General features: G+C 39.1%; 2 protein-coding genes across 8 annotated transcripts; one reads left to right on the forward strand and one right to left on the reverse strand.

The window, feature by feature from the left end:
* Window positions 1-3,475: 3,475 nt before the first annotated feature.
* Window positions 3,476-12,599, reverse strand: ABHD13 (abhydrolase domain containing 13). 5 transcript variants are annotated; one of them, XM_069007428.1, is made up of 3 exons: window positions 12,454-12,599; window positions 10,746-10,781; window positions 3,476-6,735 (listed from the first exon to the last, which is right to left on the reverse strand). In XM_069007428.1, the coding sequence occupies exon 3, from the start codon at window positions 6,698-6,700 to the stop codon at window positions 5,687-5,689; it is 1,014 nt and encodes a 337-aa protein (XP_068863529.1). In that variant the 5' UTR covers window positions 6,701-6,735; window positions 10,746-10,781; window positions 12,454-12,599; the 3' UTR covers window positions 3,476-5,686. The 5 variants fall into 5 exon arrangements, with proteins under 5 accessions (XP_068863529.1, XP_068863501.1, XP_068863535.1 ...); XM_069007400.1 differs by having other exon boundaries at window positions 10,746-10,777; window positions 12,454-12,531; XM_069007434.1 differs by lacking the exon at window positions 12,454-12,599 and adding an exon at window positions 12,077-12,094.
* Window positions 12,600-12,637: 38 nt separating this feature from the next.
* LIG4 (DNA ligase 4) lies at window positions 12,638-16,986 on the forward strand. 3 transcript variants are annotated; one of them, XM_069007388.1, is made up of 2 exons: window positions 12,638-12,738; window positions 13,375-16,986. In XM_069007388.1, the coding sequence occupies exon 2, from the start codon at window positions 13,567-13,569 to the stop codon at window positions 16,087-16,089; it is 2,523 nt and encodes an 840-aa protein (XP_068863489.1). In that variant the 5' UTR covers window positions 12,638-12,738; window positions 13,375-13,566; the 3' UTR covers window positions 16,090-16,986. The 3 variants fall into 3 exon arrangements, with proteins under 3 accessions (XP_068863489.1, XP_068863476.1, XP_068863481.1); XM_069007375.1 differs by having other exon boundaries at window positions 12,659-12,738; window positions 13,337-16,986; XM_069007380.1 differs by having other exon boundaries at window positions 12,699-12,753; window positions 13,337-16,986.
* Window positions 16,987-22,124: the final 5,138 nt, after the last annotated feature.

Raw genomic sequence — 22,124 nt, forward strand, 5'->3', positions numbered from 1 at the left:
AGGACACACTTTATGTTGCACTTTGTAGCCCAGCTGCTTATCAATTTTCAAGTAAGAAAAAGCAAATGCAAGACTTATGTTCTCCAGAATAGCACAGTGCAAGTAAGTTTTAGTGATATAATTCACAAGACAGCAACCTGTCAAAAATTAGAAGTATGTTTTTTATTTTTTTTATTCCAAATTAATAGGTATCTTGAACAGTGTCCAAATGTACCACACATACACCCCACACCCACAGGCCCGTTTCCTAGGTACTGGGTTAAAAATGAACTATAAGCCTTGCAGTAATTCAGGAGAGGACACAAATTTTGCAGCCTTAGAAAAGACAGCAGTAAGCCCTTATTTTCTGGGTATTTCATATTAACCATGCTGAATGGGAGCAGAAGTGATATAAGCTTAGTAATGCATTTCTCTGTAAGAAAGTAGAAATTGCTTCAGACTGAGTATCCCACTCCGGCTATATGAATTAACTATAAATCTGAGTGGCATTATCGGATTTAAAATTGACATTTCAAATATTGCCAGCATAGGTGGTAAAACTAGTCAGAAACACTTCAAAATACTTCCTAATGGAATAGGAATTTAGACCATCTCTCAGACCCCCAGACAACAGAAATTTTGAAATGCAAAATGTGTTAGAAAGTGATGGAAAGCTACCACATACCAGTTTTACTTACTAACACTTCCTGAAAGTAAGGATACATGACAAAGCTTAGAAATATATTTGTAATATGCTTTTTCCTCTGCTGTAATAGCTTTCCACAAATGGCACATCTGACAGTGCAGATGTCTAGCCCATGTGCTCTGGCTTTAGTAAGTGACTGAAAACAATACCTTGGGGTTGATCTGTTACCATGCAAACAAAACTACCCCTTCACAGATGCGGAAGACAGGCCACAAACTAGAACAAGACATTAACAGCACTTTTAATGTATCAATTTATTGCATATGTCAGTACATAAAAATAGAAAAGTGTTTTTTGTAAAATTAACTTTATTGTAAAAACCAACTAGAATGATAATGTAAACTTTGCCACAATTAGCACATATACAATAACATTTATGCTTTGTCTACAAAACTTAAGAATACTTTATAAGACAATTTTGCCTTAACTATATATTAAAGAAAAATCAAATAAAAAGCTTGCATCTCATAATCAGTGACTGTTTCTGAATTCAAAACACAAGTGTTATTTAGAACTTCAATATGCTATGTCTATTTACATTTCTGCGGGGTTCTACTCTAAATTATACAAGCAGGATGGCATTGCAAATTATACCTAATGGGATACATCAGGCTGATCCCACTACATGCAAGAGGCACTGATTAAATATTTGGCAGGAGTGCCCCTAGCAAAATCACCTGTCATTAACAAAAATAAAAATGTATTTTCCAATAATTGAATTATGAAATACAAATGGAGGTACGTCTGCATCTTTTTGCTAACAGAAAAGACCCTACCTTGGACTCTCAATTCAGTCTTGCATTCTTCACTGTGAACATCCAACGTGACCCAAATTATTAGCTTAGAGATGCTGATATGCATATTTTGTATAAATAGTTAATCCTTCTGCCCTTCAGCTGAGAGATTGTCCATAGCCTACCAAATGCATTTGTGCTCTATTTCTAATTTTACCTGAGAAATGGAGATGAGGGCTGCTAAACCAGTTAATGTTTCTCCAGAAGAAAGCACAGCTTACCTCTCTGCACTTCACAGTTCAGAAACAAATCCTGGGAATGTAAACTTGGGTTAGTAGGAAGCCTCAAGTATTTCCACTAATTAAAACCATACACATGTGTGCACACACACGGTCTTGTGCTTCCTTACAAGGAACTCTACAGCTGTTCAACTCCTGACCCCCCTCTCCTGGAACTTTGTTTTTAGTTTTGTTTTTTTTTTTTTTTTTAATTAAATTTCCTCTTACAAAAAGAGGAAATTCCTTTAACGAGCATATTTAAACTAAGAGGCTTTCTTACAAACCTGTGAAAAGAACTCCTTCCCAAACTAGAAATTTATAAGTACAGGACAAATACTTGGGAAACATCTATACACAAATGGATAACTGTTATGGGAAAACATATAATGTATTAAATAAAACAAATGCAACAGTATCATAACACACCTTTTGGCAATTTAAAGTTGTTATTATTACTATGTTGCTTGCAGTTCAGTTTTTAGCAGCAGATAACTGTGGTTTCCACCACACAGTCCATAAAATAAAAACAAGTCTCAACTTGTCAGAAGAGGTTTCTGCCCCCTCCACCCTCCCTCCCTTAAAGAACTGTATGCAGAGCAGTGGAATATTTGCATAAAAAATCACTTCCCTCCTATTTTCCTTCAGTGGATCTCATAACCAATGCAATGAAAAACAGCATGGATAACCATTCACAAGTGTATGTGGCCAACCCATTAAGGGAGAAGTAAATCTGTGCAGATGTGGAAGGTGGAAGAAACCATCTAAGTGTAAAGGATGCATATATGACAATTGTGTCAACTCATACCCAGTATCTGCAAAATCAAAGTTTCATATTTATGTCCTGCAGACAATATAGTGAAAATATATGGCTTGATAATGGAAGTATTTAGATACAGCCCACTTTGAAGAGTTTCAGATTGCCATAATCTAACACCACACATTTGACTTTGTCCTAGCAACTGTGTGCTCAAATAGGAATACTTCATTTGTATGCAAGTACCGCAGAATACTAGGGGTATTCTGGGGTTCAGAGTTTTGTTTTGATTGGTGGAAAGAGAGGTTAAATGCCATATTACTTTAGAAATTGATGCTTTGTGAAACTCCCCCCCAATGGTATTTAATGGCAAGATATGACAACTTTTGAAACAATTACTTTCTCTTCATTCTGTCTCCAACAATTAATCTATTCTATTGGCTTTATCAACTGATTTTTAGAAAAGCAGTATTTGACTGCTAATTTTCCTTCTCTCCTTCCACCTCTATTTTAAAGCAATGTAAAGTAGATGAAACAATCTATGCAAGCAGCTCACATCTCACTGTAGAATACATCAGGGAAAAGCAATACTATGTCTATCGACTCCTTTCTGCTATACAAACACTGCCTCATCTCCCAACCCCCAGCCAAACTTCTCCACCATACCTTGCCCATGTGCCCCCCTCACCAAGGAAAAAAAAAAAAATACCACCACTGTAAGGCTGAAAAAATAGTTTTGGTTTCACTCAGATTCAAAACTATGCTCTATGTTTTTAGGTCTATAGATCCACAAAGATGTATAGTTTTTTCAATCAACTCTACGAAAATCTTAATAATAGGATCACAAAAGATACTTACCAGAGAAAGAAGCAACTTCTGGTCTGTATATGTTTATTTAAAAATTAAAAAAAAAAAAAGACGTATGAAAAGATGTATCATCCTATCTACAAACTGCTGACAACTATTACCCATGTGTATGTAAGAACTATAATTCCATTAGGAGGCATAATCATTAAGGCACCAGTTCAGGAAAGCAGTTTTATTCAACCAGAAAACTTAAGCACAAGCTTAAAATATGACTGTCCCTCAGGAAACAGATTTTAAGTGTGTGCTGAGATGCTTTTCTGAATCAGGACAACATGGCAGAAAAGTTTATTTAAAATTTTGAATCCAAAGGGCAACTTTACAGATTGTGTGGATGATTTTCCAATTTGTTCTTTCCATTAAAAAAAAATATTTAGAAGAGGCAAACTCAGCTGCAGCGGATGAGAAATTAAACCTGCAGAAGAGATTTGAACAGCTCCCAAACGCCATTAGAGACTGAGCTAACAGCACATCTTTGATCACAGAGTCATCAAGGCTGGAAGAGACCTTCAAGGTCATCTAGTATAATCATCAACCTAACACCACCATAATCACCCCTAAGCCAAATCCCCAAGTGCCACATCCAGATGTCTCTTGAATGATTCCAGAGATGGTGATCCCACTACCTACCGCCCTGGGCAACTAAGTCCAATGCCTAACCACTCCTTCAGTGAAATTTGTTTTATAATATATAATTTGAACCTTCCTTGATGCAAGACCATTTCATTTCCTCTCATCCTTGCACTTGAAACATGGCAGAAGAAGCCAGCCCTCACTTTGCTACAGCCTCCTTTCAAGTGGTTGTTGAGAGTGATAAGGTCTCCCCTGAGCCACCTTTTCTTCAGACTAAACACCACCAGATCCCTCAGCTGCTCCTCACAGGACTTGTGCTCCAGACCCTTCCCAGCTCCACTGCCCATCTCTGGACTCGCTCCAGCACCCCAATATCTTTCTTGTAGTGAGGGGCGCAGAACTGAGCACAGGATTTGAGATGTGGCCTCACCGGTGCCACATATAGGGGGACAATCACTGCCCTGGTCCTGCTGGCCACACAACTGCAGATACAGGCCAAAATGCCATTGGCCTTCTTGGCCACTTGGACATACTGCTGGCTTACATCCAGCTGGCTGTTGACCAGCACCTCCAAGTCTCTTTTCTGCTGACCAGCTCTCAAGCCACTCTTCCCCCAGCCTGTAGTACTGCATGGGGTTGTTGTGAGCCAAGCGCAGGACCCGGCCTTGGGCCTTGCTGAACCTCATGCAGCTGGCCTTGGCTCATTGCTCCAGCCAGTCAGTACCTGCAGAGCCTTCCTACCCTCAAGGATATGGCCACCTAGGACTTCTGCTCATTTTCATTATCCTTACTGTAACAACTGTACACATTAATCTCTAATCATGTGATCACTAGTAATTATTTGAATTTGTTTCTTTAGGAGGTATAAATAAAGGGCACAAACATTTAACTACACCAGTAGAAGTCTGAACACAAAAACCTACTTTTACCTTGTATGACCACTCATTTTGCCTTGAGAAACACCACCTCAAATGCACAAGCAGACTAATAATAACAAATAGTTTGCCTGTATATTACAGAGGAGAGCTTGAGGCAGAAAGGAGCTTAGATTGCACTGATCTCTTTTTGAAAGTTATTTCTATTTTCTATGGAAAAATTGCCTGGGTAAGATCCTGAAGTCACGATGTTAGGCACATACAACCTTCTGTGCACATTATAATAAAAACAGTAAATGAAAACAAGGCAAGTATCTTTTCATCTTCAGCTGCAGTTTGACATATGTAATTTTGCATAACCATAAAAACCAGTAATAACCCAGGATAGTATACCTACAAGTATACTCTATCATTTGTTATTTTATATTATTTAGCACATTAAAGATTTCCCACTTTGCATAATATAAAATTTCAAGAAATAAAACACTAATCTCATGCATGGCACACTTTAAATAAACTCTAAGAGAAGCAACAAATCATTGTGCTAACCATGGCTGTCCAAAAAGCTCACACGTACAGCAGTGAATACTGAAGAGCCTCCCGTTGTTCTAAATACATTCTGTACTACTTTTGTAGCAAGTTTCTTTAATAGCATCTGTTGTACATATCAAACAAATGGAATATATGGACAGAGATACCAAAAAAGTATGAGAAAGACATAAAATGGTTCATTTACAATGCTGCAAATGTAAAAGTTATCTGGAACACCTTAATAAAATATCAGACCTTTCCAAGTTTAATTTCACTCTTTAGGCAAGTACAGACATGACATACATTTAAAAACAGACATTCTTTTACCACTTATCACAAATCAAGGTACAGTGCAGGTACTTGCCCCACCCCACCCCAAAGAAGAATATCAACTATATTATTGTTACGTTAGATGATGTTTTCGCCATTTCTTCAGGGGAGTGACTCTTTATTACTTCTTTGATGAACTGTTCAAGTGCAGTGAAATAACCCTGGCACTGCCAAGTGTCATTGTGAGTTCCATCAGGAAATATCGCCAATCTCTTAGTCCGAGCTGGGGACAATTCATAAAGTTGCTTCATCATAACTGGTGGAATTAACTGGTCAGACAACCCAGAGATGAAGAGAGAAGGCATTCTGCACTGAGAGATTTTTCTGTAGGATAGAAATTTATTTTTGTAGCACCATAACGGAAGATACCTCATCGGAAAGAAAGAGAACAAAGTGCTGGCCATGTATGGGATGCTAAGAAAGGTGTTCTCCACCACAATGGCAGAAATCCTATGGGAGTTTTCAGAAGCTAAGTGAATAGCTACTGCTCCCCCCAAGGAACGGCCAAAAAGAAAAATTTTTGTTTTATCAAGATCAGACCGAGTCATCACATAGTCTAAGACAGCCTCAGAATCTAAGTACAAGCCTTCTTCGCTTGCTTCTCCTTCGCTTTTTCCATACCCTCTATAATCAACCAGAATTAAGTTTACTTTCAGGTTTACCAGCATTAACAAAGCATTTGGCAACCTGTGGCCAATGTTGCCTGCATTCCCGTGAAAGTAAATGATGGTTGGAGAATACGCTGCATTGTCCCCAGTGTATCTCAGCAGAATAAGATTGAGAAGAACTCCATCTTTGGTTTTGATGAAGATGTTTTCATGTGGTATACCAGTAGGCATCGGAACATAAAGGCGTGATGAAGAGGGCTGTTCAGGGAAGTAAAGCAGAACATCCTGGAATTTATATAATATACCTGCTATTGATACAAATATTAATATAAGTAGTATAATGCCTCCGTACAAGTGAAAAGTCACTATCAAGGGCAAAAGACAAATACGGCAGAGACTCCAAGACCAGGAAGCCAAAGCTAGTAGCCATCTTTTAACAAAGGTCCAAAGCATCCATGATTTTTCCATTGTAGAAGTCACTGATCTTTTACTCCAAGTAAATCCTGCAAAAGAACCCAAATGTATAGATATAAATATAGGGAAAAGAAAAAGAAAGCAATTTAAGCATTTGTACTTGCAGGAGATTAATGGCAAGTCAATGTATTGGAGCATTAACATAAAATTTGGTGGCAAACTCCCTTTGAACTTTTGGAAACCATTTGACTGTGTAAAACAAGCAGAAAAGCAATCATAAGGGAAAGGCTTTAGAACTCTTCAAAATCCCACTTACAGTGTTTCTGATGGCAAAGTCCATTAACAGCACTAGAAGATTGGTTGACTGAGACCACAGTAACTTCTGCTTTCCCTCAGACTTTCCTTCTAGCCAAGAGAACAACCATACAGATTGTACTACCAGTTTGTCAAAGCTGCTCATGTAAGTAACTCTAGAAGTCAGAGAACACAAACAAAAATAGCCTTTATTTCTAAGTTGCTAAGTAGCACACAGTAAGCCTGTGCACGTCACTCTGCAGCCACTGAAGGCTCACCACACATCCCAGCACTGCTATGGGTTAGTGGCTGTCTTTCAGCATCTCAATCAACTGTGGTTACAGAGCAACACCTGAACTGCTCAGAAGAGAGACTCCTCTATACTATATACCTCTATACTCTATACCCCATTGTAGTTACATTTGTGACAGATTTTTTTGCTATATTTTGATTGCTTCTGATTTATAACAATCATTTTCTATTATCAGATCAGTAATCCGCATTAAGTCCTTAGCAGGATGGAAGATTTTATCATCATGCAAGACCACTGAAAACAGTCAGCTAACTACATTATTCTCTGGTCATTGAAAAGCACTGTTGAAAATACCAAACATGAAAACAGATTCATGACAAAAACATACAGCATAAAATGAGGAGAGTGATGTTAATGACAACAGATTAAACCTTCTTTCCAACCAAAAGAGATAGTTATGTCTCCCAGCATCCATACAGGATCTCACAGTATTCACTCCTGGTTCATATGTAAACAAACAAAAACTGCCAAACCTACACAAAAACTACAGTAAAAGACACAAAGTTATAATCTCCTAAAATGATATAGCACAGCAATAATCTGAATTCAAACTCCAAAGGAGTTTGACATGCAGAGATGCATCCAAGCATTTTACACCAACCATAATGGTAGGCTCGAGTGACAGAAGGTGAGCTCTGCAGCTACAGCCTTTGCATTCCACAGATATGAGCACCCAATCTGACCAGGAAAAACTGCCATCTCTAACTATTTTATAGAAATAAATCAGAAATAAAAATAACTCTGTCACATCTTAAGATTCATGTATTAACCAAAACCAATGTGATATTAAGCTTTTATATAGTGTATCTATTTCAAATACATAAAACTGGTGAAATGTAGTCTAAAAGAGAAGTTATCCCAACTTTGTTGTCTTATATTATTTACAAGGTCATGTTTACTATCCACATCCAAGTATGCACAAATATTGTCTATATGAAAATATAATTCTTGTGATCCGTTCCCCTTAAAAAGAATTCACAATGATTAGGAGACATATAAAGTAGCTACTTCAATTTCTAAGAGAACTTCCTAAAGAAGTTAACAAACATTTCCTGCATTACATTTCAAGACTATAAGAACATTGATAATGAGACAGTAAAACCATTCTCCTTACCAACACTATTCAACATTTTGCTGACTTTCTTACAAAATGAAAGGAACTCTAAAAATGCTTTCTCAGCAAGATATTCACTAGAGTAAGAGACCCACTGTTAAACAAAACTACTAAGAGACAAAGAAGTAATAAAAATCTCACTTGAAGTGATTAAGTTTTGCAATGGCTATCCCACATACACTAAGGATTATTATTTGGAGACTGATACCCAGAGCTGATTTTATAAGCCATGTTGGTTTCATGAGAAGTGCACCACTCCCATTTTTATTTCAGCAGGCTAATATTATCAAAATGCTATACTACTGAGATACTACTACTGTGTGATTACTTCTTTTATATATATATATATATATATATAGGTGTGTATATATATATAAATACTTTGCTACTGGAGTTGCAAAACCATTACACCCTACAACTAAAATTTAACATACAGCAAGTAGTTAGCAGGAAGGGCAAACTACACAGCCACAAATGTGTCATCACACTCACTATATATTTAAATAAAGCTGACTACTCTGTAGTACCGAACAATTACATTACTATTTACTACAGTTTTTTTCCCAGCTATGTGAAACTTCACTAGTTCAATCATTTCCAGGCCTTCACATCTTACTGCAAGACTTATTAGCTGGGGAACTAAGATAAAATTTCTCCTAGGTTCTTCCCCACCTTACAATACCAATTAAAAGACCACTAGAGCAGAAAAGGATGGTTTCTCAAACAAGTACACAGGCCTAGAAAAGGCTTGAAACCAAATCAATACAAGCTCATTCTCCATAAAGCTACAGTCCACACTTTCTAGGGAACTCAAAGCAACAGACCTTCCAAACACTATCTGGGACAGTAGAAAATTATACAAACAGAACAAAATTTCCACTTGAAGGACAGAAATAAAAAGGGTAAGCTAATTTAGTAATATTCAGTGAGCAGTAAGGTCAGCACTTCTTGAATTCTGAGACTTGAGACTGTTCAACATACTGCAAGACAACACACACACACACAGAGAATTCTCTTCTTGGTCTTTATTTCCCACTCCTGGTGCACTGGATGGGAAATTACAAACCTTTCAAGCAGTTTACAATGTAACATCTTATGCTGGAAATACTCTGTCTTGAATTATGTAGAGCATGTGTTGTATTTCTCTTGCATCTCTAATTTTGTGACTAATAGGGGGCCATAAAAATCTGGAAAAGGCGTGAGAGTGGGAGGACAGTGTACTTTGTTGTACTGATGTGGTCAACTTAAGAAACAGAGCAGACCCACCACCTTGACAAACCTGATCCTCTCTCTAGACAAGACTGCTTCTGTTCCTAGACTACAAGAACCAGTCATGGACTTGCCCCATAACTGTCTGATGTTCCAGTTATAGCAAGAAGCATTCACCCCTTTAAGTTCTTGGAGGACATTCTTGCTTCAATTAAAAAAATAATAATTTTTGGAAGAAATAATGTATTAGGGCACTATTGTATTTCAAGTAATTGTTGCAACTTTGAAAGCAACAAGATTTTCCTGTAACAAGGAGTCACATCCCATTTTACCGCATTCACTGCAATCACTGATTATTTAAACTAAGTTAAAGGCTAGGTAAATAAGCATAAGGGCACTTTGAAAAAAAATTTTCCTCTTGTCCCTCTGACAATGTGCATTAAAAAGGCTAACCTTTCAGAATCCTGATAGTTCCTACAAGTATTTATTTGGTGATGCTCATAAGCTTAAACGACCAGCAGAAGACAGTACTGAAATACAAAGCTTCACTGTGGAAACCATTGCCACGTAGGAACAGCAATGCAGCCCAACTCAATGTTAAGACCTAATGAAAGTAAGACTTAACCAGATGCTGTTGTACCCGTGGCTTAAACTGCCTCAGAACTGTACTGTCTCTCAAAACAGAAAGGAAATTTGGAAGCTGTGAGTTTCAGCTTTGTGTTGGGATATACACCTATGTTGATATAAACACATTTCTCTATTGATGCATCTCCACCGCCAAATCCACAGCCTAGGAACTACTACAGACCTCTGTGTTTTACCAGATGAGCTACACATCCCAAAATTAGGTAATTACTGAAAATACAAATCACTCACAACAATAAAAAGTTTGAGAAAAAATAAACTCTTTATGATCAATGCGTTTTAACAATATTCTGCTTTGCCCTAGTACTATTTTTAAATGGTTAATGCCATTGTCAGCAAAACAAAAAAAAATCACAAAAATTCAAGTGTATATTTAAAGTATCGGGGAACAATTATTGTTCATTTTGAATGGCAGCTGAAATTACTCCTGTATCTGCCACAGGTTCTGTTGTTTTGTCTTTGTCTGCATTTTTAATATTAAAAAGTACCATTTTCATACACTAATCATATCATAAAACATTTACCTTTAGATGTGATGATTTCCCAGGCTTCATCTCTGCCTGAAAAACAATTCCATTTATGAATTTTGAGTAATATTGTTTTGAATTACACATGTAATTTACTGTTTATCTTGTTACTTGAAAGAAAATTAAGAAGTGATAAGAGCCAAAGCCCCTAGAAGTTACAACTGCTTCACTAATGAAACTGTGCATCTCATGCTCCTCCTGTGAAGCTGAATGCTTATTTGAAACATTTGATGAACTTCAAAACATCTTATAATGAAGTCCAAGAATCACAATGAAATGTCCTGGACTATATACACAATACACAGTATATAACAATACTGTAATATTATAGTAATATACATACATAACTATAATGATTTTTAATAATATAGCATATATACATAGTGCATAAAAACAAACATGACACTGTCTCCTTAAAACTAACTTCTAGTGCATAAACAGCTTTAAAGTTAGTGCTAAGAAGCACAATCAGGTGTTTAATGGCTGCTTCCTCATTAAAGAGCTTTAAAAAAAAAAAAAGTCTTAACACTCACTACAATCCTTTGGATTTCAAAACAGATAAAATCAATTATTTCTCTGTGTACTTAAGAAATACCTAATGACATCTGTTTGTCTCCACTTCCTTTTCCTAGACTCTGCCTCCTCCAGATACAGAGAAGATTTGCACAAGTGTTACATTTACACATATTTATTCAGAAGACATCTGTAAGTAGAAATATTATGTCCTCAACTGGAAAAAAGTTAGTTTCAGAGGGGGGAAATGATCCGGAAGAAAACCTACAAGCTTAGTAAGGACAAAAAAAATACTTTCCTTAGTACTAAAATTCTACAGAGACACTCACTAAAAAAAAAGGGAAAAAAAAAACAAAACAGAAAAGCAACAGCAAAGTAGCGACTCCTAACAAAAGAAAAAAGTACAGTAAGAATAACTTCAGTGTCACACATTTAAAAATCAACGAGTCACTTGTCCTACTTATTTCAAACAGCCAACATCTACAGCTCTGCATCAAGTTGCATATATTCACAACTGAAAATGCTTTCCCCTTAACTCGCGTGATACTTTTCCCAACTGACAAATGTTACAAGTATCATCATAATTCACTGTCTTGAATTACGATGTTACCGGGTAAAAAAAACCCCAAACAATAACAAACCAAGGTTGGCCATATTAGAACCTTCGCTTTCTAGGGACCATAGGCTCCTAAAACATAGTCATTTTCAAGCTTGCTAAATTATTTCCTTTTTGACTTAAAGAGAAACACCCAGTTCAGCCTTTTCAAAACAATCACTTGGCCCATTAAGAACGCTACAGTTCCCACTAGCCCCACCTTCTACAAGCACCCATTTGCAGGAATTGTCCCATATGGCAGTGGAGACAAACGAAACACAGGACCAAGACCTTGCTGCCAAGAAGCTAAAGATCTCCCGGGGCTTCGCAGGAAGGCACCTGCAGGAACTTTTATCGGCGCTGCCAAGGGAGCAGCTCCTCGGCAGCCACGTCCCGCTGTGCAGGCACAGGAGCCACACACCGCCCGGGACAGCGTCTCGCCTGCCGCCGCTCCGGGGAAGAGCTGCGTTTAGTCTCGGCGAGACCCCAAACCCGGCGGCCGCCCCCGCTCCCACTCGCCCCGGCGCGGCCTCACGGGCCCGGGACCGCCCCTCCCGTGCCGCGACCGCGACGGGCCCGAGGCGCCGCCAGACCCACCCGCCGCATCCTCCCGGGCGGCCGCCGCCGGTGCCTCGGGCCAGCGCAGACCCCGACGCGCAACTTCAACCACCGCTCCTTCCTCCCGAGGCAGGAAGTCACCGCAGCCGCGGTTCCGCTTCCAGGGCGCAGCCCGGCCGTTCTCACTTCTCTCCCCGCCTTTCCCCGCCCCGGCCTCCGCCACCGTTCCCCGCCCCGCCCCGGGGGAGGAGCGCGGACCGCAGCGTCAGCAGGCCGGTCCGCCTGTTCCGGGGTGGGGGCGGCCGGTGTTACCCCGCTCCGCAGGTAGCCGCGGTCCCCGTGAGTCTCCCCTGGCGTGGCCGTTCCTCCATCGTCCCGGCTGTCCGGTCCCGTGCGAAGCGGGCGGTGCCCCGCGGGCGGTGTCCGCTCCCCCCGCGCTGTGGCCACGGCAGCGCCGTGTGGGGGATGCGGGGTGCGGTCCCTCTCCGCGGGACGAGCACGGGAGCCGCGCCCGTCCCCGCTGGACACCGCTCCCCCCGCCGGCACGGAGCAGCCGGGCGACAGGGGCCGAGGCGGGTGGTGTCGGGAGCAGGCTGCGTTCTCGGGGAAGGCGGAGGAGGGAATCGGTGTTTGAGCAGTGAAAGGTCCCGCCTGGGCAGCAGCGGGAGAGGAGCGCGGTGCCTTCTCCTGCTGTGCAGACCTCTGTCTAGGTGATGCCGGTGTTTCAGTGTCTCAGCCTCGCTGCTGAGTTTGACCTTTAACTGAGGACAGTGGAACCAGCTGGTGACCTTTAAGGTAGTGGTTAGATTTTAGTTAGAAAAATGAGTAAAACAGTAAATCCTAGGAAGAGATGGGGATTTTTTTAGACAGAATAACGTGGTGGCGTTTTGTTTATAATTATGCAATTTTGTTGTGTTCCCAGTGAAAAACAGACTGATGGCTTCTGCACCTGTTTCGCAGCCTCCTCCCAAAAAAACTGTGGCCTCTCACGTGCCTTTTGCCGATCTGTGTTCTACTCTGGAGCGAATACAGAAGTGTAAATCTCGTCCAGAGAAAACCAAGTATTTCAAGGATTTTCTGGATTCCTGGAGGAAATTCCATGAGGCACTTCATCAAAAAGAGAAGGATGTCACAGATTCCTTTTACCCAGCTATGCGACTTATTCTCCCACAGTTGGAAAGAGAAAGGATGGCATACGGAATTAAAGAAACTATGCTTGCGAAACTCTATATTGAACTGCTTCATTTACCAAAAGATGGAAAGGACGCTGCAAAGCTTTTAAATTACAGAACACCTACAGGCTCACGTGGAGATGCTGGAGATTTTGCAATGATTGCATACTTTGTGCTGAAACCTAGGAGCCCAAAACAAGGCAGACTGACAATAGAACAAGTCAATGAACACTTAGATGCAATAGCTAATAATAATGCTGCTAAAAACAAGGGTCAGTTAAAGAAAAGTCTTCTTCAGTTAATTACCCAGAGCACAGCACTGGAACAAAAATGGCTTATCCGAATGATTATAAAGGATCTAAAGCTTGGTGTTAGTCAACAAACTATATTTTCTATTTTCCATCCTGATGCTGCTGAATTGCACAATGTTACTACTGATTTGGAAAAAGTTTGCAGACAACTGCATGATCCGTCTGTCTCACTTAGTGATGTTTCTATCATGTTGTTTTCTGCCTTTAAACCAATGCTTGCTGCTATTGCAGATGTCCAGCAAATTGAGAAACAAATGAGTAACCAGACATTCTACATAGAAACTAAGCTGGATGGTGAACGTATGCAGATGCACAAAGATGGGGATGTGTACAAGTATTTTTCCCGAAATGGGTTTGACTATACTCAGCAGTTTGGTGCTTCACCCCTTGAAGGCTCATTAACGCCATTTATTCATAATGTATTTAAGAGCAATATAAAAAATTGCATTCTCGATGGTGAAATGATGGCTTACAATCCTGAGACACAAACCTTTATGCAAAAAGGAAACAAATTTGACATCAAAAGAATGGTGGAGGACTCTGATCTGCAGACCTGCTTCTGTGTATTTGATGTATTGATGGTTAATGATCAGAAGTTGGGGCATGAAGTACTAAGCAAAAGATATGAAATATTAAGTAGTGTATTTACTCCAGTAAAGGGCAGGATACATGTTGTCCATAAGAGAAGTGCCAGAACAAGAAAAGAAGTAATTGATGCTTTAAATGAAGCAATAGATAACAGAGAGGAAGGGATTATGGTAAAAGATCCCATGTCCGTGTACAAGCCTGACAAACGTGGGGAAGGCTGGTTAAAAATCAAGCCAGAATATGTCAATGGACTGATGGATGAACTGGACCTTTTAATTGTTGGTGGTTACTGGGGGAAGGGGTCTCGTGGTGGAATGATGTCTCATTTTCTATGCGCTATTGCCGAGACGCCCCCTCCAAATGAAAAACCGACCATTTTCCACTCCATTTGTCGTGTTGGCTCTGGCTGCACTATGAAAGAGTTGTATGATCTAGGCTTGAAACTGGCTAAATACTGGAAGCCCTACCATAGGAAGGACCCCCCTGGTAACATTTTGTGTGGAACTGAAAAACCTGAAATGTACATTGAACCTTGCAACTCTGTCATAGTTCAGATCAAGGCAGCTGAGATTGTTGACAGTGATATGTACAAAACTGACTGTACTTTGAGATTCCCCCGAATTGAGAAGATAAGGGAAGACAAAGAATGGTATGAGTGCATGACTTCAGACATGTTAGAAGACCTCAGAAGCAAAGCACAAGGAAAGCTGGCATCTAAGCACCTTCATATAGATGAGCATGATGAGCCACATGAGAAAAAAAGGAAAACTGTTTCAAAGGTGAGGAAGATAATTGGCATAGCTGAGCAATTTAAAGCTCCTGATCTTTCTAGTGTAAGCAAGGTTTCAAATGTATTTGAAGATGTTGAGTTTTGTGTTATGACAGGAACGGGAAAATACTCAAAGTCGGAGCTGGAAAGCAGAATAGCCCAATGTGGTGGCAGTGTGGTGCAGAACCCAGGGCCAGAGACTTACTGTGTCATTGCAGGAGCTGAGAATGTCAGAGTGAAAAACATCATTGCTTCCAACAAATATGATGTGGTGAGGGCAGAGTGGCTCCTTCAGTGTTTTCAAACCAAAATGCTGGTGCCTTGGCAACCAGCCTTTATGATTCACATGTCTCCTGACACAAAAGAACATTTTGCTCGTGAGTATGATTGTTATGGAGACAGTTACACAGCAAACACAGATGTTGCACAGCTCAAGGAAGTGTTCTCAAGAATGAAAGACAGTAAGGCAGTGCCTCTGCACTTGATTGCAGAGCTAGAAGAACGCTACTGGTGGAACAGTTGTCAGCTCGGTATATTCAGAGGAAGCACTATTTATGTGGACTGTTACGCTGTTGTTAATGAGCCCAAAAGCAAAATCCCTGGAAATACACTATCAATTAGAGCTTTGGAGCTCCGTTTTTATGGTGCAAAAGTAGTTTCTCAGCTCAAAGAGGGTGTCTCCCATGTTGTTGTAGGAGAAGATCATTCACGGGTAGAAGAGATGAAAGTGCTCAGGAGAACATTTCGGAAAAAATTTAAAATTGTATCTGAGCTGTGGGTAACACACTCAGTGGAGGAAGGAGTCGCAAAGAATGAAAATCAGTACTTAGTTTAAAGCAGCTTTTAAGATTGGAGCAAAGGCATGATTGGACTGGTATTTTGTGAGGTTATCCTAAATTTTTCATGTGTTTTCATGTCTTTATAAAGCTGGCTCTGGCTAAAGAATAACGCTGAATTGCTGAAATCAGAGGAGGAAGGCTTTTAATTTTATTGTTGTGGAAGCAAGAGGATGCTAAGCTATGTTGAAGGGGAAAAAAACCACCACAAGATAAATAATTTAAGCCTTTTAATCCACAGACAGGTCTGAGGAGAGATCTAAAATTTTAAATAAATAAAATATGTTTGAAACTGGCTAGTATTTTCTAGCTTTAATAATGCTTACCTCCATTGTTCAAAGTGGAGACATTAATTTATTATTTTATGGAGATTCTGCTATTTATCGTTTAATTATCAATTTGCCATCACATTCATGTTTTTGTAGACTTGTTTTGTATGTATTCCTTATGCCAGAGAATTCAGTAATTTATAAACTTAATCTGTTCTATTTTAATTTGCTTACATTGGTTTTAGCATTGAGCACCACACAGCCTCAGAAGCACTTTGATTTTAGGATACTGTGTAGATTCCACGTTTCTTTGTGTAAATAGCCTTTGTACAATAGAAGCTAAACTTTTCACTGAGTGATAATGAATTAATAATGATCTATATGTGTATGAAATCCAAATCAATTACTTAAAAATTTTAATAACCTCCTGTGCTCATTACAGTTTAACTGTGAGGTGTGACAGGACTAGGCTTTTACAATTAACCATCGGTTTATCTTTTAAAAATGCTTCTTAGTCTATTGTAGGATTAATTTCCAAATATCCAGTTCAATGTATATTTTTCCAATTACTAAATAAAATCTATTTTTAAAGTCTGCCTGGTATTTATTTTTAGTAAGCAGTAACTTCTGAAAAGCACAAAACTTAGTTTCTTGTTTTACTGTTAGATAATTAATGCATTAACTTTGAGGGGAGAAAAGTTGAGGCCTCGTTTCTTGTTATGTCAACATTGGACTCAAACAGAAGTGAAGTTGGGCAGAACACATGGAGTCAGTTTTTAGCTGAGCTCTTTCTTCAGAGCTTTCCGTGGTCATGTTCATACAAAAGTTCCTGTAAAAAGAATTGGGAAATGTTATATGAAATGTTAATTGGGAGGACTGTATTGATACCTCTTGGTGTATCAGCAGTTCCCTTATTATTTAAGGTGTAGTCAGTAGGTAAAATGTAATAGCCACTGTCCACGTATTTCCTGTCACCAGGCCTGCTTTGCTCTTTTTCTTGGGTGCAGCTTGTGTGGTGGGACTGTGCTTTTTGTTGGTGAGGATACTGCCTTGTGCCTGTCTTACTGTTTCCTCAGCATGCTTTCCCTCGTGGAGCAGCCCAGTTGCATCCCTTGACACAGCCAGGATTTGAATGAATGAAGGAAAGCCTCACTTCTCTCTGTTATGGAGATCCTCACCTTTCTTTTGTCCCCCTGATATTCATCTGGTATTTAGTTTGGATGTGAACTCCTTTCCAGAACCAAATTAAAAAATTGTGGAAAGCTTGTCACCTTTTTACTGTAGTACATCTGTTTGGTGAAACACTTAAAAACTATATGATTCCTGTTGCTCAGTCTCCAGTTACTCTTTTCTGAAAGAGTACATCTGTATGTTTCAAGAGTCTGTATTAATATCCTCGACAAGCAGAAGGCCCACTTACTCAGGTGAAATCAGTCAAAATCTCTCAGCTGTAGTAAATGACAGGTAAGATGTACTGTTCTCTTAATGGCATCTCAATGATCTGGTGAGAGATTTTAAAAAGCTCTGTAGTTTGCTTATGGGGTTTTTATAATACTTGGTGTCACTCTTTCTGTTAAAATACAATCAAAAGTGATTTAATCTTTCCAGTCTGTATGTAATTGCAGTTTGAATTCTTTCAAAAGAGGTGCATGAAGTTATTAAATGTCATGAGAAGGACTAAAAAATGTTCATTCGAAGGTGACTAGGGAAATGCCTTTTAATGTAGTTCAACTGAGCATAAAGCATTTCCAGCTGGTAACAGCTGTTGTACCACTAAACAGTAGATGGGCCTATAAAATTTTATGGTACTATTTTTTGCTGTGAGCTTGGCTTATTATACAAACCTAGCAGTGAAGGTGGAACTTGTAGGTATAATTAAAATGTTTCTCCATGTTGCTTTCTAGAAGCAAGGAAATTAAAAGGCATCAACCTCAAAATTATTTTATTTTAGAAAAAATATATTTAGCATTATTTTTGTATGTTTTTAATAGATATAGCTTTTCTTTGCAATTTCGCGGAAGATTATTTTAGAGAACATATAAAGGATAATCTAAGTTCAAACTGCAAGCTTAATGTTCACAGCATATGTGGTTGTATTTGAAAACTGATGTAATAAGAATGTTTCAACGTGTATAAATATCACTAGATTAGTGACAAAATATATTTAAATATATTCTTTTGTTAATGTTACAGGTAGAGCAGCTATGTAAAGCTATGAAACCAGAGTTCATTTTTCTCCCTGTAATACATAAAGTAAAATACGTTTTTGAGGGCTAAAGTTGCCAGAAATAAGATACCAGGGGAAAAACAAGGATTATTACACAAAATGAGTGGGTATGGTGTAAGGGGTTGTATATTCCATTCTCTCATCCTTAGTCTTTCCCAGAATAGAATGAATTTACATAGTCTAGTTCTGTATAGAGTTGTACTAGTTAGAATAAATTAATCAGTATTACTATAGCTTTTTATGAAGTTCAAATTAGCCTTTTGAAATAGATTCAGGTAGAAGGTTGTTTGTTTTTTTCATTTTTTGTAGAAGTCCTTGTTTCTAATTTAAATTTTTATAATTTGTCTAACATTTTGTGTTTTGTTATAGTAGAATGCCAGCTTGATGGAGAAAGGTAGAACACTAGATGATGTTTTTCTCAGCTTTAGGAAGCCTTCTGACACTGTCCTGTAATATTTTCATAGCTAGCTAATGAAGTATGGGCTAGGTGAATGGACAGGGAAGTGGACTGAAAGCTGGTTGAAATGCCAGGCTGAAAGAGTTGTCATCAGCAGCCGAGGTACAAGACAAGAGGCAATGAGCACAAAATGAAACAGGAACTTCTGCTTAAAGCTAGGAAAATTCTTACTGTGGGGGTGATGGAACACAGGAACAGGTTGCTCAGAGGGGTTGTGGAATCTCCATCCTTGGTGACATTCATTATGCATTCAGATAGAACTTGCTCTACCTGACCCTTTAACTGGACAGTGTTTGACTAGATGATCTTGACAGATGCCATCCAGCCTCAGCTGTCCTGTGAATCAGGTCTGAACTGAATTTCCCATTCTGATTTTAGGTATCTTGTGAATGCTCAAAGTGTCAAGTGGTAACATATACATTGCAAATTTAATGGACTTTTTTTATTATTTGCAGGGCAACAGATACTAGTATAGCTAACTCTCTTTATCAGCATGACTTTTAAAGCTAAGCATTAAGCTGGAGTAAAAAACAAAGCAAACCAAGAAAACCCAAAGCATAAACCCAATTGAGTTACAATGAACATGAACATCAAGGTTGTTCAAAGTCTCCTGAGCAGTGGAAAGAATTTTCTAAGTGGTGTGTATAAATGTTTAAATACTAGCCATGTCTGAGAGAACAAAAAGCTGGTTTCCAATTTGAGGTGATACATAACTGTACCAATTGTGAAAGTGAAAACAGGCTTCAGTAATTTAACTACTTTCATCTGACTGCCCAGTTGTGGTTTGGGGGTGCTAAAGTAACATCTTCTTTCTTGTCATGGTAGACTTTACAAACATAAACACTATGGATCCCAGGAGGAGGTAGGATTTCTCCACATTTTTGCACACGGAAGCGTCCTCCTGCAGCTAATACGCTACAGCCTCAGTAGACTCTGCTACAGCAGCAACAACAGCAACTAGAGGCAACATGTTCTCTGAAATCCATGTTTTCAGCCTGCGCATCTTACACCTGCAGTTAATGCAGTAACTGTCTGGCCAAAGGCAGTTGGATAGGGGTTCCTGTCGGTGCATAGCTACATGTATTCAAGTAGAAGACAGCAATAGATGTGTAACACCGCTAGTCTCAGCTTAGGTTTTGTGGTTGCTTTTTTCCTTCTCAGTCTCCCACAGCTTCTCCTTTGAGCTGGCCTCTTTTGACTAGTGTATTACAGATTTTGTATGTCAAACCGGTGTGCTGCCAAAGTGGAATGATTTTATACGTACAATTTAAAGCTAGATTGCATACCTCTCTGTTATGCTTCAGTCTGCCCTGTAAACACGTTCACATATAATTACACCAAACAGTTACAACCATCTGGGATTTGGGGGTTTTGTTGGGTTGTTTTTGTTTTGGTAGTTTTATTTGTTAATTTTTATTTTACTTAAAATCTCTGAGTGCTATTATAGTAATAAAAAATTAAAGACTATTCAAGGTAAAAGTAAATATGAAGATGATAGGTATCACATTGTTCAGGTCTCTGAACATGGTTGTATGAAGAAAAGAGAAATAAACAGGATAGCCAGTTTTGCTGATTACATCTCTCTGTAACTGAAACACAGCAGGTGCTGGGAGTGTGCCTGGCACGCTGCTGTAGCCAGCAACCAGGGCAGAGCAGTGAGGTCACATGCATCAACAACATGAACAAAGTTAATAAATAAAAGACAGTTAAGAAAAAAACCATAATTTTACTGGTTTTTTTCCTCTGAATTATGTGGTAACTCTGGAATAAATTTTTACTGTATATCTAAATTCTTATGCTTGATGATGAAGAGCTATATAAACAGAACAACTGCTGTGTACAGATCTCATGCAGGTTCCTGGCACTCAGTAAAGGCATCAAAGGTGCAAGGCAGATAATATTTAAATTTTTAAGACTGAAATATTTAAGATTTTTTAGTGACTGGGAGATATAAATAAACATTTTACCACTAGGAAGAGATCTGGGTCTTAATATATAATGGTACTGGAGAAATATTCTGCTGTATATGTTTTGGATAACCTGCTTTCCTGACCTGTATTTTTGCAACACACAGCTAATTTCACCTTTCCAAAATCATGCTAACATTTGCTTTCAGTGTAAAATGCTTTTAGAATTACATGATATTTTTCTACATGCTTTGTACTGGGTTGTCTTTGTTTATAAATTCTGGTCTGACTTACACAATTCTGTGGTTCTTTTGGGGTGCTGAACCCTTAGCCCATGTTTTGGCTGCTGCCCAGGGATGGCTGGCTCTGGACTGGATGGCTGCCCAGGTCTGTGGCTCAGTCATGACACTGCTCTGGACTTCTGCAAATGCATGGTTGTCTATTCAGCATGTGAGTGAGCTCCAGGAATTGCATGGGGGGAAGGGGTTTTCTAAATCAGAGTAGCCAAAACCTGCTAGAGCATGTGTAAATGTGCACACACATAAATAGTGTGTATATATATGTGTTTGTGGACACATATATATAAATATATGTACAAATATTGAGAGGAGGAGAGATTTATGTGATACATATGATGGCTCTCTTCTGCCCTCAGTTTTTATTATTCCTTCATCTTTGGCAATGCTGAGTAATATTATTAGAGATCCCAGAAGTGGATGGGAAGGCTAGACAACAAGAATTTGTGAATGTTGCAGAATTCGTACCTACAGAGTGTCCCGGGTTAACACACCTACACACAGTCACTGGCATGACTGTGCCTTACACACAGACCTTTTCCTCCCCATCCAGAAAATGGACTGTGGAAGTTTTACTTGGTCAGTAGAAACAAGAAGTTCCCGGGACTCAGCACAGACCATTTCTCGTATTCTGCTACTTACACTAAACAGAAGTGGTTCTGCAGTTCCAGTTCTTTAAACTATATTGTCAACCATCACCAGCTATTTCTCACTCATACAGCAAAAGTTCTCATTTCTTAAAATAGTCTGGTGATGTAAAAGCTGCACCCTTAGCCCTGGTTTGGCCTTTCTAGCTGGGACTTCATCACTGTTTTGGAGAATGCTATTTGGTCCAGACCAAGCAGCATTATGGACAACAGCATGGTAGTGGCAGTCCT

Source organism: Aphelocoma coerulescens, chromosome 1, assembly GCF_041296385.1.
Source record: "Aphelocoma coerulescens isolate FSJ_1873_10779 chromosome 1, UR_Acoe_1.0, whole genome shotgun sequence".
Taxonomy (NCBI): domain Eukaryota; kingdom Metazoa; phylum Chordata; class Aves; order Passeriformes; family Corvidae; genus Aphelocoma; species Aphelocoma coerulescens.